This window comes from Malus domestica, chromosome 15 (genome assembly GCF_042453785.1).
Source record: "Malus domestica chromosome 15, GDT2T_hap1".
NCBI lineage: Eukaryota > Viridiplantae > Streptophyta > Magnoliopsida > Rosales > Rosaceae > Malus > Malus domestica.
In genome coordinates, this window is record NC_091675.1 from 54,339,363 (window position 1) to 54,356,753 (window position 17,391).

The 17,391-nt window shown below is 42.3% G+C and overlaps 1 protein-coding gene and 1 long non-coding RNA gene across 6 annotated transcripts; one reads left to right on the forward strand and one right to left on the reverse strand.

Annotated features, from left to right (window-relative positions):
- Positions 1 to 1,194: 1,194 nt before the first annotated feature.
- LOC103425374 (uncharacterized) lies at positions 1,195 to 13,015 on the reverse strand. 5 transcript variants are annotated; one of them, XR_011576636.1, is made up of 5 exons: positions 12,727 to 12,989; positions 12,571 to 12,643; positions 12,407 to 12,451; positions 11,692 to 11,801; positions 1,195 to 1,864 (listed from the first exon to the last, which is right to left on the reverse strand). XR_011576636.1 is itself a non-coding variant. In XM_070814607.1 (4 exons), the coding sequence occupies exon 4, from the start codon at positions 10,613 to 10,615 to the stop codon at positions 8,921 to 8,923; it is 1,695 nt and encodes a 564-aa protein (XP_070670708.1). In that variant the 5' UTR covers positions 10,616 to 11,801; positions 12,407 to 12,451; positions 12,571 to 12,643; positions 12,727 to 12,971; the 3' UTR covers positions 7,580 to 8,920. The 5 variants fall into 5 exon arrangements, 2 of the variants coding, with proteins under 2 accessions (XP_070670708.1, XP_070670707.1); XR_003769403.2 differs by lacking the exon at positions 12,571 to 12,643 and having other exon boundaries at positions 12,727 to 13,015; XR_003769405.2 differs by lacking the exon at positions 12,571 to 12,643 and having other exon boundaries at positions 11,649 to 11,801; positions 12,727 to 13,013.
- Positions 6,125 to 6,592, forward strand: LOC139192463 (uncharacterized). Its single transcript, XR_011576637.1, has 2 exons — positions 6,125 to 6,270; positions 6,446 to 6,592. It is a non-coding gene; the product is annotated as an uncharacterized lncRNA (long non-coding RNA).
- Positions 13,016 to 17,391: the final 4,376 nt, after the last annotated feature.

The following is a 17,391-nucleotide window of genomic DNA, read 5'->3' on the forward strand; positions in this document are numbered from 1 at the left end:
GATTTATCTTGTGTGAATTAAGTGTAGGAAATGTACAAGCAATAATTTCCACACAAGCATAGACGAAAAGAAAGAGTGTGGAGAATGAATTACACGCAAGCTTGGGCCACTTAGTACTACGATCTAGTGGTATTCCTCTTCACTTTTAAGTGAAAGGTCTTATGTTCGTTTCTCGCCAAATGCAAATTTGAACCACATTATTGCTAACTCATTGTGAGGCTAAGCCCACCCTCACCCTTTTAATGTAGATAATATCGTTTGTTAAAAAAAAAAAATTACACGCAAGCTTAAAATTACTTTGGAATACTTTTGTAACGAATAAAGAAAATACAGGTAAAACCTTGATACACATGACGGACAGGTGAGCAAATGTGTAAGAACCTACCATTGGGAGGGGAATAATAGCTGGAAACGGCAGCTAATATCCCGTAGGCCGAGGAACAAAAGGAGGAATCCGCCCGAGGAGGGGCTCACGTTTGATTAGCTAGTTGGTGGGGCAATAACTTACCAAGGCGATGATCAGTAGTTGGTCCGAGAGGATGATCAGCCACACTGAGACACGGCCCAGACTCCTACGGGAGGCAACAAGGGGGGGGGGATTTTCCGCAATGGGCTAAAGCCTGACAGAGCAATGCCCGATCATTGTAGGTATAATGGTAGACGGGACCATGTTACTATTATTTCTTTTTTTGGTTTTGTGGTAAGTGTATTTATTTTTCTTAATAAATGATTTGCTACAAAAGGATTTTTTTTTTTAGTGAACGTATCACAATAAATTACTCCTATTTTTTGTTTTTATTTATTTTTTGTAAAGAAGAAGAAACAAATTCTCTGTGAGCCAATCATACTTCGATGTCTAAATTAGACTTACTTGAAAAAGACATCACAAGTTAATAAGTTTCTTGGCGAAGGAAAAATTATATTTCTATAAATGAGCATGCATATATAGTTCCAAGTTTGATCTTGAGGATTCATTTGGGCACGCACGGTGCTTCTTAAGTAGTTGCTGGACTTTTACTTTTCTTCCTTTTTTTAGCTTTTTATCTTTTTGTTATTTATTTTATTTGGTCTTGTTAAGCAAGTTCAATTATAAACACACGAGTATCGTCCTATCAATCTAACTTCTTATTACATAGAACATTTCCTTCTTCTTCTTAGCTCACAACTTCTACTTCCATGAGAACGTAAAAAATAAAAAACACCATAATAATATGTGATTTTGTTCAATACAATGACACAATCTATTTCAATTGAAACATTGTTTAGGTAGCTTAATTAACAAAATTAATTTAGATAAAAGGAAAATAATAAACATAATTGATTTATTCTATACAAAGGGATTCTTCGTTAATAGACGCATCCTAAGTGTCTTCACAATTCTTCGTTTAACGCTTCATTGATGGGATACTTGCGCAATATGTACTTCCATGCCTAAGACCACTTGAGAATATCGCTGAACTTGAGATCTTCTCTTATTAATCAGGACTGATTTGGAGATGCTCTCAAACTTCTCAAGTGGCCCTTCTCAGAAAATACAAGTTCAAATTACCTGCCAGTCCCTCTGAAGGAGGAGCTAGGTTTTCCGTTTTCCCCATGCCAATGCTTCCTCCAGAGTCATTGAGGGAAGTTCATCCATCTCCCCTCCAGCGCTCCACCCTTGGCAGCTTTGAGACAGCAAGCACCATACAGGAGTTGAAAAGAACACGCTTGCATAGTCGCACTGCATGTTGTTGTTGTTGCTGTTGCTGGGCAATGCCGTAGCCGTAGATGATAGACAATCTGCTGCACGGGAAGTATGTTCTTTCCTATGGCATGTGATCTCTAAATTACTCATGAAATACTTCCACCCGACATATGCATAGTTCTGTAAATTGGCATAAACGAATTCAAATTCATTCCCCCATTACATTACATCATAAACTTACTATTTCTCCATGATGACTTGATACTACTCTATTAGTTATTACTAGCAAAAATTTCCGCGCTCCGCTGCGGGTTTTGAAACCTTAACCACAATTTAACACATCTGTTGATGCACAAAATCAGCGAAGACTTTGGTACAACAGAAAGTGTCAGGTTTTATGACCTTCGCTTGGTTGCTTCGGTCACTAGTGAGGATAAGTACGTAAATGAATAGAGACAGAGAAGCAAACACAGGATGTACGTGGTTCACCCAGATTGGCTACGTCCACGGAGTAGAGGAGTTCTTATTAGTAGTGAAGGGCTTACACAAGTACAAAGGATCAAGCTCTCAATTTAGTGAGTTCTTGTGAATGATTTAACACAAATGTCATTAGGCAATATTGTGGGGGAATGACCTCTATTTATAGAAAAACTTGTAGCTTTGTCACATTGACATGTGTCATGTTATGATTGGTTCTTGATGTCGACACGTGCTGCGCTCTGATTGGCTTCTAATCTTGACACGTGTCGAGTAGTGATTGGCCTCCTGGTCGGGGGGAACTCTTCTGGGTCCTTGACAGTATAGCGTTGGCCGGTGCTCGGTAGTTTCGGGATTGGTCAAGTATGGTACAAACAGTGCTCCCCTAAGTTCCCGAGTGAGGGAAACTCCTCGGTTGGGGACTTGCAAGATCCAATCCCTTGAGTAATCACGAAACTTCTAAGTACCGAAGTGTGGTCTGATCTTCATCTGCCCTTCTCTGGAAGTACCTTTCCTCTATCCGGGAATGGTGTATTTAGCTGATGTTGACGCACAAGGTAATGTATCAATTTCACTTGAAGCTTAGTTGTAGTTTCGGGCTTAGTTAAGTGTGATACAAACCCTATAGTAGGAGTCCCCCAAGTCGCCGAGCTAGGAGATCTGCCGAAAGAGGTGACAGACAAGGTAAGCAGTCAAACTTCCAAGTAAGCAACCCAGGATCAGAGGTTTGACTTCGGCTTCCGGTTGATTGTTCTCCTTCTCCTTGTCTCTCATTCAACTGCCAGGATAAGGAGAAGCAAATGGATAAGAGATGATATGAGATACTTTTGCTTTTGAAGAAGTAACTTTCCACAGGCTTATTCTTGAACTGTGCTGGAGGGTTTTCTGGTGCCCTTCAGAGTATAAGGCCGACTCAAAAATTTGAGGGTCAAAACAAGTCCATCAAATCTAGAGTACGTTCGACCTTGATGATATGGGATACTTTTGCTGTTGACGGAATAATGAATGTGGTATGGAAAGGTGTCGTGCTGTAGTGATCTGTTTCAGCTCACCGTTGAACCTTCTGCTTCAATCTTTTGCATGGCAGAAGTGGTGTGCAACCTTTGCATTTAAATGGTCCTTCAGAACATTCCTTCATAGTGACTCATCCACGCTTGGCAGCTTCAGTGTAAAGAGCCAATATCTGATCAACTGTCATGAGGTATTTGCCGGTGGAATTCGTGACCTTGACAGCAGTTGAGGATGAGTACTCGAGAGCAATGCTAAGTAAGCAACCAGGCAAAGGCTCCAGGCAGTCAGTTCCAAATTGGAGGTTTGATTTCAGGTTCCGACTGACTGCTCTCTTTCTCCTTGTCCTGCAGGTGTGGACAAGGACAAAGACAAAGATAGGGAGAAAGCATGATATGGGATACTCTTGCTTTCGACCCTGATGATATGAGATACTCTTGTTCTTGGTGTGGCTTATTTGCTAAGGTATTATCGGGGGGAAATAAAGCTGAGTATTTCGAGAGGTTATGTTGAGGGTGCCTTTTCGAATGCGAGAAAGGGTTGAGCATTTTTGCAGGTTTGCCTGTCCGTTGAGGAGGGAGGTCAATGTATATAGGGATTTCCCAATAACAAGTAGTAATGATATTCCTTTACCCTTCTTGGTCACAGCAATGTAGTGGGAGCTGCCAGCTTCACGTGTTTTAATTTTGTCAGAGCACTTTGAAAAAGTGGTATGTGGTATCTGGAAAGCTGATGTTACGTGTGAAGATTACAGACAAGCTTTATCTAAGGAAATCTGGCTCTCGAAGTTCTGAGAGTTGTGCCTCTTCGGTTTTCGAACAAGCAATCCCGTCGAGGATCTGACTCTCGAGATTCGGAAAGCGGTGCTACTCCGGTTTTTTAGAAAGTAATTATGTTGAGAGTCTTTTCTCGAATGTGAGTAAAGGTTGGACGTTCTTGCCAACCTGTCTTGCCGCAAAACCCGGAGGTCGACACACATAGGGACTTTCCAGTTGTCAAGCAGTGGTGCTGTTCCTTTACCCTTATGGGTAATAGTAGGGTAGCTGGAACTTCGAAATTCTCGTGCCTAAACTTTGTCAGAGATCTTTGACAAAGTTATATGTGGTACCCGAGGAGTTGATGGTGCATATGGAGAGCGGTGATTGAACAGTAAGATTCACGTGCTTTCTACTTCACCAGAAATCTTCGACAGATTGCCCGTAATTTCCGCAAAGCTGAGTGTGCATGTGACAGGTGCTGACGAGGCTGAAAAAGCAGGTGCTTCTTCGATTTCTGAGATCGGCCCTCGTGGTCTCTGAGCAGCCCAGCTTTTGAGAAAGCAAACGCCTCTTCGATTTCTGAGATCGGCCCTCGTGGTCTCTGAGCAGCCCAGCTTTTGAGAAAGCAAACGCCTCTTCGATTTCTGAAGCTCCGTCGAGTGCAGATTTTTATAGAGGCTGGCATTAAGTTCCACAACACACTTGAATCTCTACCAGTAGAAGCTCATTTCTTGCACTTCTAAGATCTTGATTTGTCTGACATCTTCCTTCTTCAACACATTTGAAAATGTCTGGACCCTCCGACCGTCGTTTTGACTTGAACCTTGGAGAAGAGACAGCCACGCCTTCTCCAGACAACATATGGCGCCCATCCTTCATATCCCCTACTGGTCCTCTTACCGTTGGGGATTCTGTGATGAAGAATGATATGACCGCTGCAGTGGTGGCCAGGAACCTTCTCACTCCCAAAGATAATAGACTACTTTCCAAACGGTCTGATGAGTTGGCTGTTAAGGACTCTCTGGCTCTTAGTGTTCAGTGTGCAGGTTCTGTGTCTAATATGGCCCAACGCCTATTTGCTAGAACCCGCCAAGTTGAATCATTGGCTGCTGAAGTGATGAGTCTCAAACAGGAGATTAGAGGGCTCAAGCATGAGAATAAGCAGTTGCACCGGCTCGCCCATGACTATGCTACAAACATGAAGAGGAAGCTTGACCAGATGAAGGAATCTGATGGTAAGGTTTTACTTGATCATCAGCGGTTTGTGGGTTTGTTCCAAAGGCATTTATTGCCTTCGTCCTCTAGGGTTGTACCTGGTAATGAAGCTTCAAATGATGAACCTCCAATGCCTCCTCCTTCTGGGGTTTTGTCAAGTACTGAGGCTCCGGATAACCACCCTCCGGTGCTTTCTCTTTCTGGGGCTCTACCGACTGCTGAGACTTCCTCTAAGCAACCTTTGTGAAGGCTCCCTTTTGTTTGTTTATTTTGACTCATGTATATGTACATATTTGTGGCTTGTCGAAAATATTAATAAATAAGCTTTGCTTCATTTCAACATATTGTGTTAAATACACCAAAGCCTTCTTCATAAAGTTCTTTGAATTTTTGCTTTTGTTGAAACCTGTATTGTTGAAGCTTTGTGAGTGAAGCATGTAGTTTGAGGTAGTGTTCCCTTAATTTCCCGAGTGAGGAAAACTTCTCGGTTGGAGACTTGAAAAATCCAAGTCACTGAGTGGTTGTGAGACTGCCGAGTATCAAGGTGCAGTAGCATATGGTGGGAGTCCCCCAAGTCTTTAGGCGAAGAGAGTTGCCGAATGAGGTGTCTCGCGTGTTACTAATTTGTCAAAGTAACGAATTCTTGTTTCGATGTCACACATTCGTATATGCTTTATCTAAAAATATTTCCAACTTTTGTGTGTTTGATGCTGCATGCTATTGACTAGACAAGATCAAGTGCAATTAGTAGCTTTTCTCTCTTTTTCATCTTTTCTTTGGTGGAATTGCTTTTCGTTTCCACTAATCAGCCTGAGTGGATGCAAGATAACACCTTTCTCTATAGCTCAGATTGCAAAGTCGTCTTCATGAAAGTTTTTCCTTATCTTGTGAACTACAACATATCCAAATTTGAGATCCATCGGAGTAGTACAACTTCAGAAATTCAAGTATGATGAGTAACTGTTCATCAATGTTCTGTTAATCCGTCAGATTTGTTGTGAGCTTTGAAACTCTATTTTCTCTTGCTCAGATCAGCATGCTTTCTTCATTGAAGTTGTTCCTCAGCTTGTGAACTACAACATATCCAAATTTGAGATCCCTCGGAGCAGTATAACTCCAGAAATCCAGGTATGATGAATGACTGGTTATTATTTTTCTGTCAACCCGTCAGATTTGTTGTGAGCTTCGAAACTCCATTTTCTCTTGTTCAGATCGGTATGCTTTCTTCATTGAAGTTGTTCCTCATCGACGCTTTCATAACATATCAAAAATTCAGGATGCACTAACGGTTAAATATTTCCAGATCTTCGAAACATCACAACAGCTTCGAAATCTGCAAGAAGCCGACTATCATGTTTGGAGCTTCAACACTTTAATTTCCGTCGCTCAAACAGAAATGGTTCCTTCTTGAAAGTTGTTCATATGCTCAAGAAATATAGGGTGTCCAAAATTCAGCTCCATTGGAGAAGAGCAGAGGTTGCAGAAATTTGATAGATGAAAGGAGGCGGAAGAGGGAGAGAGAGAAAAAGTCTCTTGGGTTGGATTTCTATTTTGGGGCAGATTCCAATTTTTGTAGCACCTTCATTATTGATGAATTGCTTGTACTTTTGTCCATTATGAAACTTGGGACTTTGGCTTGTTGTTGGATTTATTATAATATGTTTGGGAACATATATAAGTGAATAAATAAGAAGGAAAATTTTGGGCCCTTGTGGGTGTAAAACAAAAAATGTTTATGTTTACCCAAGTGTTTTTGTACAAGTTCAAGGGCATCTTGGGTTTTGTGAACAAAATTTGTTTATTTGGAGCAAGGTTTTGTGTTGAAGCTTTGTAGGTGAAGCTTTGGTGTTGAAGCTTTCTAGGTGAAGCTTTGATGGTGAAGCTTTGTAGATGAAGCTTTGTAGATGAAGCTTTCTAGGTGAAGCTTTGATGGTGAAGCTTTGTAGATGAAGCTTTCTAGGTGAAGCTTTGATGGTGAAGCTTTGATGGTGAAAGTATGTAGAGGGAGCTTTCTAGGTGAAGATTTTTTAGGTGAAGCTTTGTAGGTGAAGCTTTTTTAAGTGAAGCTTTTCGGGTGAAGTTTTTTTTTTGGGTGAAGCTTTGTGGGTGAAGCTTTTTAGGTGAAGCTTTGTGGGTGAAGCTTTGGAGGTGAAGCTTTTCGGGTGAAGCTTGTTGGGTGAAGCTTTTTAGGTGAAGCTTTGTGGGTGAAGCTTTTTAGGTGAAGCTTTGTGGGTGAAGCTTTGGAGGTGAAACTTTTCGGGTGAAGCTTTTTGGGTGAAGCTTTGTGGGTGAAGCTTTTTAGGTGAAGCTTTGTGGGTGAAGCTTTGGAGGTGAAGCTTTTCGGGTGAAGCTTTTTGGGTGAAGCTTTTTAGGTGAAGCTTTGTGGGTGAAGCTTTGGAGGTGAAGCTTTTCGGGTGAAGCTTTTTGGATGAAGCTGTTTTTTTTTTTTTTTTTTTTTTTTGGCGCTTGACACGGTCTTCATTTGCTTGTTTTGTAGTGACTGTGGAAGACGGATTGCTTTCTGATTGAGAAGGGTTCTGGCATCGCTTGCTATGAATGTAAAAGAGTGAGGGCTGAGTTGGCTAAATTACCTCTTTATTGAATTCATTGCCAAATGGCCTTCATTACATAGGATGCCGAACGGCTATAGCTCAACACTTGTACATCGTGAGTCTATTTGTAGTAGTACTTCAAGTGATCAGCGTTCCATGGATGGCCAAGGGTCTTGCCATCAGAGCTTCTAAGTGTGTAAGAGCCAGGGCGACTGATGCCAATGACTTCATACGGTCCATCCCAGTTTGGACTAAGTGTGCCTTCACTCGGGACTCTGTCGCAGAGTAATCTTTTCTTTAAGACCCAGTCTCCTATTTTGAAAGAACGAGGCTTGACCCTAGAGTCATAATAGTTGGAGATGCGCTGCTTGTAGGCGACATTCCTCAAGTGAGCTTGGTTTCTGTGTTCCTCGACTAAATCCAAGTTGAGGGTGAGTTGTTTGTCATTTTCACTTTGAATGTAGTTCTGGACTCGGAATGTTGCTTGCTCGAGCTCAACAGGGACAACCGCCTCTGTGCCAAAGGCAAGTGAGAATGGAGTTTCTCCTGTTGAAGTCCGATATGAAGTGCGATATGACCAAAGAACTTGGGGTACAAATTCTGGCCAACAGCCTTTAGCTTTGTCCAAGCTGGTTTTCAAAGTGCGCTTGATTATTTTGTTGATGGCCTCAACTTGTCCATTAGACTGGGGATGAGCTGGAGAGGCAAAGCATAAGTTGATGTTGAACTTAGAGCAGAACAACCTGAACTTCTTGTTGTCAAACTGTCGCCCATTGTCAGTGACTATCGCATTGGGAATGCCGAATCTACAAAGGATGTTCTTCCACACGAAGTCTTCTATCTTTGCCTCAGTAATGGTTGCCAAGGGTTCTACTTCGGCCCACTTTGTGAAGTAGTCCACTGCAACGACTGCGTAACAGACTTTGCCCTTCCCTGCCGGCATTGGGCCGATCAAATCAAGTCCCCACTGGGCGAAGGGCCAAGGGCTGATCATAGGAGTAAGAGGCTCTGGAGGGGAATGAGGAATAGTTGCATATCGTTGACATTTGTCACATGAGCGGGATACTTTGATGGCATCCTGGTGGAGTGTTGGCCAGTAATATCCTTGGCGAAAAGTCTTGTGTGCTAGGGACCGAGATCCAGCATGATCTCCACAGACTCCCTCATGTATTTCCCGAAGGACGATTTCCGCCTCGGCAGGCGTAAGACACCTTAAGTATGGCAGGCTAAAACCTCGCTATTGTGGCGATACCCTTGACGCGGGTTTGACCCACTGCATTGACTGCCTGGGGGCGAGCGCTATTGTGGCGATACCCTTGGTTATCGGGATAGTGTCCCTTACTCTTTTTACTGAAAGGAGAGTGGTGAGGATGGAAATCCTTCCTCTTGCCTTGAAATTGATATGTCTGTTGATTCGGTGAAGCATTATGCAAGGCATGGGGAGGTGCCACTGCTGTTTGGAAAGTCGAGGTCTTCTCATTTAGGTGAGTCTGGCTTCCACCGCCCACTTGTTGATAAAGGATGGTTGTAGGGGGTTTCTCCTGATATGTCTTTGCCTCGGCGGATGCATGGTTATAAGCCTGCGCCATCACCTCAGAGTAAGTCTTCCAAGTATTGGCATTGATCATGTATTTAAAGAAACAATCACGTAGGCCTGCCGTGAAGGCTTTGAGGGCAGTCTTGTCGTCTGCCTCGGCACACCGGGAGTATTCATGGCTGAAGCGGCCAACATACATACGTAATGACTCGTCTGGCTTCTGGCGGATAGTGTACAAGTCATCTGCAGAGTGCAAGCGATCGGTTTGGAAAATGTGTTGGGAAACAAATAGTTTCCTCAATTCCTCAAATGAATCTACCGTCTCAGGTGTAAGACGACAATACCAATTTAGAGCTTCACTAGAGAGGGTGGAGGGGAAGAGAAGACATCGCTCTTCGTCGGTGTGCATCCGGTATGCCATGGTGGATTCAAAGAGGTTAAGGTGCTCAATCGGGTTCTCTTTTCCAGTATAAAGTTGCAAGCCAAGCTTTTGCTTTGTCTTTGCTTGAAGGGGGGTGTTGAGGATCCTCCTTGTAAGAGGGCCAGGCCTGGGTTGGTTCCAGTCAGGTATTTCAGCCTGACGTTCAGCCTTCAACTTGTTTACTTCCTCAAGAAGTTGTAGGACAAGGGGGTCCTGAGCGGAGTTATGTGTCACTGGAGCTTTCTTTCGTAAATCTCCATCTCCTCTTGGAATTAGGAAGGTTTGATCAAGGGCATGTGATTTTTCCCTGGACTCGCTGTACTGGCTTCCAGGGTATGTCTGTCGGAACACCTCTGAGTCCCCTGTACCCTCATGTCTCTCTGGGACTTGTTGCCCCTTCCCCAAATTGGTGGCCGGCTTGGGCCGTGGCAGGGGACCGAGTCTCTCAGAAATCCTTGGGTCATTAATCTTTGAGCTTATATGGATGGAATTCTCTCGACGTTGCTTCAGGAAATCCCGACAATCGCGAAAGACGGCTTTCGATCCTTCTGCCCCTTCAGCAAAGAGGTGTCTCCCTCCACTTCTCATGGTTCGGGTCGAAGCAACTGGGTTAAGAGAAGCCTCATGTTGATTATCAAGTCGAGGGGTAATCTGTTCCCTATCAGGGATATCTATGTCGAATGCATGTGACCCTCCATGTTGGAGGGCACCCAGTTGATGGTTGACTTCCACGGGGGCAACAAGCTCGCGTGTCTGAGCTTGCCTAGCTTCGTGGAGTGTCTCGAAGAGCTTCTCATATTGCTCCTGGAGGACCTCATTCCTTATTGCTATCTTGTTGTTCTGAGCTTCCAACTCATCGACTTTAGCTTGAAGAAGAACTCGTTTTCCTTCCTTCTTTCGTTGTTTCGCACTATGTGCAAGGGGGGTGTCATTCTGTGTGCTGTGGCTTCCTTCGCTTCCCATGCTGGAGAGGGATGCCTGATCAAAAGAAAGTGTACGAATGATAGAAACCAGCTTGACACAGCTGAAGATAGTAGGAATAAGTGTCGTTTCCCACAGACGGCGCCAAATGTTGATGCACAAAATCAGCGAAGACTTTGGTACAACAGAAAGTGTCAGGTTTTGTGACCTTCGCTTGGTTGCTTCGGTCACTAGTGAGGATAAGTACGTAAATGAATAGAGACAGAGAAGCAAACACAGGATGTACGTGGTTCACCCAGATTGGCTACGTCCACGGAGTAGAGGAGTTCTTATTAGTAGTGAAGGGCTTACACAAGTACAAAGGATCAAGCTCTCAATTTAGTGAGTTCTTGTGAATGATTTAACACAAATGTCATTAGGCAATATTGTGGGGGAATGACCCCTATTTATAGAAAAACTTGTAGCTTTGTCACATTGACATGTGTCATGTTATGATTGGTTCTTGATGTCGACACGTGCTGCGCTCTGATTGGCTTCTAATCTTGACACGTGTCGAGTAGTGATTGGCCTCCTGGTCGGGGGGAACTCTTCTGGGTCCTTGACAGTATAGCGTTGGCCGGTGCTCGGTAGTTTCGGGATTGGTCAAGTATGGTACAAACAACATCCATTTAGAAATAATTCAAAAAACAATCAAAGCAGATGAATCCACATGGTAAAATAAATCTTTAAATTTGCATCTATATCCTATTGAATTTACATTAATTAAGAGCCTATGTACAACAAAAAAGTGGATTTCTACACACCAGCTATATACAGTATACATGATGCGTTTTTCATACAAATTTGTGAGTGATGGTTTGTTTAATTGGTATCTAATTTGCAATAGTAGTTGGTGGTGATGTCGCTAAAATGAGAGACTCAAAAGTCAAAACTGAGTACGATTCCTTGTAGCATAAGTAGAAAAGGAGGTGGTGCAACACAATCTGAGTGGTAAAGTTACTTTTATCAAAGCTCAACTCAAAATTTACTATAGGTATCAACAATAACTTTATGCATATTTGAGATAAAGTTGAACCTGATTTAAAGAATTGTCTGAAGCAAATGTCACCAACACTAACCTGAATGCTGCATTTGAACTGCTGATTTATTAAATGGCCTGAATGTTGCATTGGAACCGTTGATTCCCATCACAAAGAACTTAGGATTCTACATTGTCACCACCACTGATCTAAGAATATGCTCAAAAGGTTAAAAAAAAAAAACCAAAATATCATCCTAATACAATACATAAATCAAGGCCCAAATCTATCTGCAATTAATTGAAAATGGTCTAATTATATTGGAATCATGTTTGAAGCAGGATTAGCACTTCACTCCCACTACTTCGCCCACCACTCTTTAAATACCAAAAATATCAATTTGATGCTATTCCAACTTCGTCATCCACCATTCTAAAGTTTCCTATTTGTTATTCGATTCTACCTTCAATTTTTTTAACTGCTGCTCGAGCGATCAATCTTCAGTCAATTTTTTAGCTGCTGTTCAAGAAGCTTTTGATGGATTGCTTTGCATGAAGGAAACTTTAGATCCAGAAAAAAAAAAAAAAAAAAAAAAGGTAGACTATTCGATTGAATCAAAATCGAATTCTAATCCAAACTCAAATGACAAAATAACCAGAATACCAAACTGACTCTTCCTCTGCCCTAATAACCACAATACCAAATTCAATTCGAATTTCAATGACCCCCAACAGTTATTCAAATTCAATAACCCAGAATACTAAATTCAACTCGAATATAATCAATAACAGCCCCAGAAGTTTAAATTCCTTACCTTGAGCAGAGAGGGATTGGAAAGACAACGACACGAAGTTTGAGCCTGGAAACAAAACCCTCAAAATTAGAAAAATTACAACAACAAAAAACCCTGATAATTACATATTTTTTCCAATGCTATGCTTTGGTTCAATCGAGAAAGGGGACTTAAGCGAAAATTACACTTATTTCTTGTATTGATTGATTACCCGCTTTCACCACTCCAATCCTTCAAGAACCCATATTTCTTTCAATCCTTGGGTATCCAGAAAAATCACCAGAAGATAAATTTCTTTTGTAAAGAAAATTTTAAAATGTAAAGTATGATAAATTGCTTACCTCCCGTAAAGAGGGTTATGGAAAACGCAAATGTCGCGGTTCACGTGTGTACTGTGGAGCGAGTCGCAGATTTGCGTGAACTTGTTGTGGCGGTGGTCTGGGAGAACTGGAGGAGAAGCAATTTACAAAGTTGGTGGTGGTTTTGTTATTAAAGAATCTCGTTGAAGAGGAAGAAGGCTGTCGAAAAGTGGGCAGTGGAGCGGGAAGGGAGAGGTGGAGGAGATTGGGATGGGTTTTCGGCCGATGGTGTGGAAAAAGGATGCGGCTGTCGAATTCCAGAAACCACCGAGAAAAGGAGGAACGACAGCTCATGCACAAAGACACGTGTTAACGTGGGACAATTTCGTAATTTTACTGTGCACATGAGAAAAACAAGTAACAATTTGAGCAGAAAACGGGGGTAATTCCGTCATTACACTGTTCCTATGAACAGTGTTTTGCATTGGGCTTTAGTATATATAATTATGTATGTTGCAGTCCTATTGGATTAACAATATGATTGTATAAATCCTAACATATCTAGGATATCCTTATGAGATTCTATCATCTTTCTTCTCTCTCTATGCCACACCTCATCTTTCTCTCTTCCTGCCGTGCTCCCTTGATTAAGTGACAACTGATTGGACAACTGAAATTACAATCTAGGTCAAATTCCTCACCAAAATATGTTTGGACCCATAGTTCCTACACTGCCCAAGGTAACCCTGTTGTGTTACAAGTGGGAAATGAAACGTATTAAGATGAATGAAATAGTGTGATATGATGCACGTCAACCATCCCGACTTCATATTTATGGACCAACGATTGAACTGTGGGTATTTTCACCCCTATTTTTTGTAGATTTGACCCATCCTGGCTCAAATTTTGCACTTGGAGTCCACTACACTTCTACCACCCATAAAGAAATCTATTATCTAAGCTCTTCCATCTAGCATGGCAAACAACACTTATCCCGACAAGTCAAAGAGTTGACAAGCGCCCTCTCACAACAGACGACCTTGGTGAATAAGCGTTTGCAGCATGCCCTAGATGAGGTGTCCCGAAACAGGACAAAGGCAGACAACGACCATCTGAAGCAGCATCCCGATAAACAGCCTCTTCACCAACCATGAACCGAGTGTTCTAGCAACATACACTCCCGCCTGGGCCCTCGGGATAGTGTATGCTCTCGTCTTAGGAGCTTAGAAGCGTGCACTCTCGATTAGGCCCACAAACAAGCATACTTTCACGGTTGGGGTCACACTCTCATAATTAACATGGACAACCTTCCAAGCGAAGTGTTTATTCATGTCTAGGCCCGCAAGGAGCATCCTCTACCTCACATCGGAGTAGGCAGCATGACAGATAGAGAGAAGCAGTTACCCAATATGGCTTAAGTTCAACCCACAACCTACAAGCAACCCGCTCGCCTACCAGGAACGCACCACATGCATCACAGCCGCGAGATAGACGAGCTGAGCATAGGGAATAACATCCTAGACTAACATGTCACAATCGGGGGCAGACAAAAGCTTTGCTGCCCTAGCAGAGGCAAATTCAAGAAGAAATAGAAAGGCTCATCACTACGCGATTACGCGGATTTTAGTGCATTAAGACCACTGATGTAACACTCGAAAAAGACGTAGCCTATATGAGCAGCTCACCTTTTATTGACAAGATTGAGCATATGGAACCACCCCATATACACTAGCAAATTCAAAGATTACTTTTGTTCCGACAAATGCAGTAACTCAGCTTAATGATGTGCCGGGGATAGACGGGTACCAAAAGGACACACAACCCTTCCACAAAGAGCCATGGGCAGGTCTTGTTCTTATCACTCTAGACGATTTAATATTGGAGCAGCACATCACCAGTAGCCAAGCACCGCAGACCTAGTGGTCCAATTCTTTCTGCTGCGCACAACCTGACCCAAGTCGGCCCCAGCTTTGCGCTTATAGCTGTGTCTACCTGCTACTCGGCTCCCGGCTACTAGCCCCAACCCCTGTTAGTAAAAGACTTAGCAATGAAGAAGCTTGCAATCCATTCAGATTCTTAGCTGACCACCCATATGGATAAGCTTTTCAGTGTGAGAGGGTAAAGTAATTCCCCGACACCCATACGGATAAGCTCTTTAGTGCGAGATGGTAAAGTAATTCCCCGACACCCATCTGGGTATGCTCTCTAGTGCTAGAGGGTAAATTAATACCCCGACACCCATCGGGGTAAGCTCTTTAGGGCGAAAGGGTAAACTAATTCGCCAACACCTATCTGGATATTCTCTCCAGCATGAGAGGGTGAACTAATTCCCCAACACCCATCTGGGTATGCTCTTCAGTGCGAGATGCTAAACTAATTCTCCTACACCCATATGGATATATTCTTCAACGGAATGGGGCAAACTGCCCATGTATTTCCACATAACTACTCATTTTGATGTGATTAGTTAAACGATTTTCATATTTTATAGATCTTTATCATGTTGTGATGCAGGCTACACAGCTTAAAAGATTGAATACTCGAAGATCAACTAAGCAGCAAATGGTTAGGGGGCAACAACCGATAACAAACTCAATAGCTCGATGCCCCAAGAAGACAAAACTCACAGGTATAGTGACTCTGTGGGATTGTCAACTTTTTTCAAAGAAGCAGGCTTAATCGACAGTTCTATGGCTAAAAGTTTTTCAAGACGCTTCAAGCAAGCAAAGTTTCAAGAAAAACGAAGTTGGAGTAAAGCGAAGAAAACAGTTTATTAAATTTCTAGCAAATAGAAATTGATAAACTTATATGAAGATCACCATAATCTGACATAAGCTAAATAGAGCAGACTACTCATTTAGTAGCTTGGATGACTGTGGGCTCTCTAACAGCCATCCTGCCTTCAGCAACCACTTCGTACTTAATATTTTGCTCATCCGACACTTCTTCTTCGGCAACTTCGATCTTGGCAGCTACATCCTTGATTGCTCCATCTACGACATCTGAGAAATCAAACTCAAGCAGTTTCCTCCTTCTTGGCAAACAACACAAACATGGCAGTAGCAGAAGAAGCAAGCTTTGACTCATTTTTAACAGCCAAATCCATTTTTCCAAGTGACGGTAATTTCTCCCCTACTTCTCGTAGTGGCGAGCCTTTCAGAAATTGATCTAGACTTAGCTCCGACCAGATACTTCACTCTATCTCTGGACCTGGACATTGAAAACAGCTCGATGTCAAGTTTTCTGAAGGCAGCCGAATGATTGCTTCTCAACTAAAGGTCCAATAAGCAAGCTAACATACTAGCATGGCCCTGTGCCATCTTCCTTGGTCCAAGGGAGCCAACTCCTGGCCCCAACGAGCTAGTCGCTCCGCACCACCATGGATTCTCGAGTTGCCTTACTTACATAGCAGCATTATAGCTGCCCAATCACTTCCTCGGCCCATGTTGAGCTATTTTATCAAGCCCCGAGGCTCCAGAAAAATAAAGAAGAAAGAAAAATAATTTTTTCTTACCTTGGTGCAGTGCGGAAAAGACGAAGAAAGCAACAAAAGACGATTCTTTGCACGAGCAAGCGAAGAAGAATGCTAGGGGAGGGGGAATAAATATCTTCTAGCTTTCTCTCTTTCTTTTAGGGTTAAATAATTGCTCTCTGAACTTCATTTAGTGGTCATTTATTTTCCTTTCCTAGAAGAATCTAATTTCAAATGAAATGGGAATTTGCATCAAATTAGGAAACAATCTTATATTTCCCTAAATAGTTGGATATCTCTAAACCTACTGCCATTTCCTACGACTAGCCCAGCAGGTGTGCGGGCATTTGTGGATAAAAAAAAAATCCCAAAATCATGGACGTGACACGTGGATTTTTGGCAAGAAAGACAAGATTACCCTCGAGGCACACCGAAATTCCCACGTGCATGCAACAGACAATAATGGCTCAATCAAGGAAGAGTCAAAGGTGATCTTTATGAAATTTATTCAAATTCCTCTCATCACTCCCTCTTTGATTTTATTCAATAAGGTAACCTCCAAAACTTCCTATTTAAGTTGTGAATAATTACCATGATAGTTGCAAGATATTATTTCACATAATATCTTGCAATAATTCCCCCAATTCTACCATATATGACCGGTCATTCTCCATTCAAGGGGTCAGCCACCCTCCTATAAATACCTCACTTATTCCACTAAAATGCTAAGTCATTTGCTACCCACAAACTCCTAAATTCATTATTTTTGGAATTCTCATTTTTGAATCGATGATTCTTCTGCCAAAGCCCCCCTCCCCTCATTCATCATGGGCGCGTGAGGCTTTTGGCCTTAATTGAATGTGTTATTATTTTGCAGGTGAATTTTCATTAAAGGAAGAGACGGCGGAAATTTACATCCACAACCAGTGTTTTTTTGGTGTTCCTTGTGTATGTAAATTAGATTGAAAACTTTTACCCTTCTTTTGTCAGATAGAAATAGAACAAGAAAATGGAGTTTGCCCCATGCCTGTAGCCATGGCAGGCCTAGTAGTGTCCTACTTTGTGGAGAAAAACTGAATGCCAACAAACACATAATATATTCTAAATGGCTACAACTAATACAAATTATTAGCTGCATCGACTAACCAAGCCAGAAAGTGAACATGTGCGCTATTTTCTTTCTATCTAATGAAGAAGACATTGAGACAAGTTAAACAAAATCAGTTTCATACCTG

What these genes read in the sequence shown, in the direction of transcription:
- LOC103425374 (XM_070814606.1), bottom strand. Translation starts at nt 10,615, where the DNA reads ATGGGAAGCGAAGGAAGCCACAGCACACAGAATGACACCCCCCTTGCA.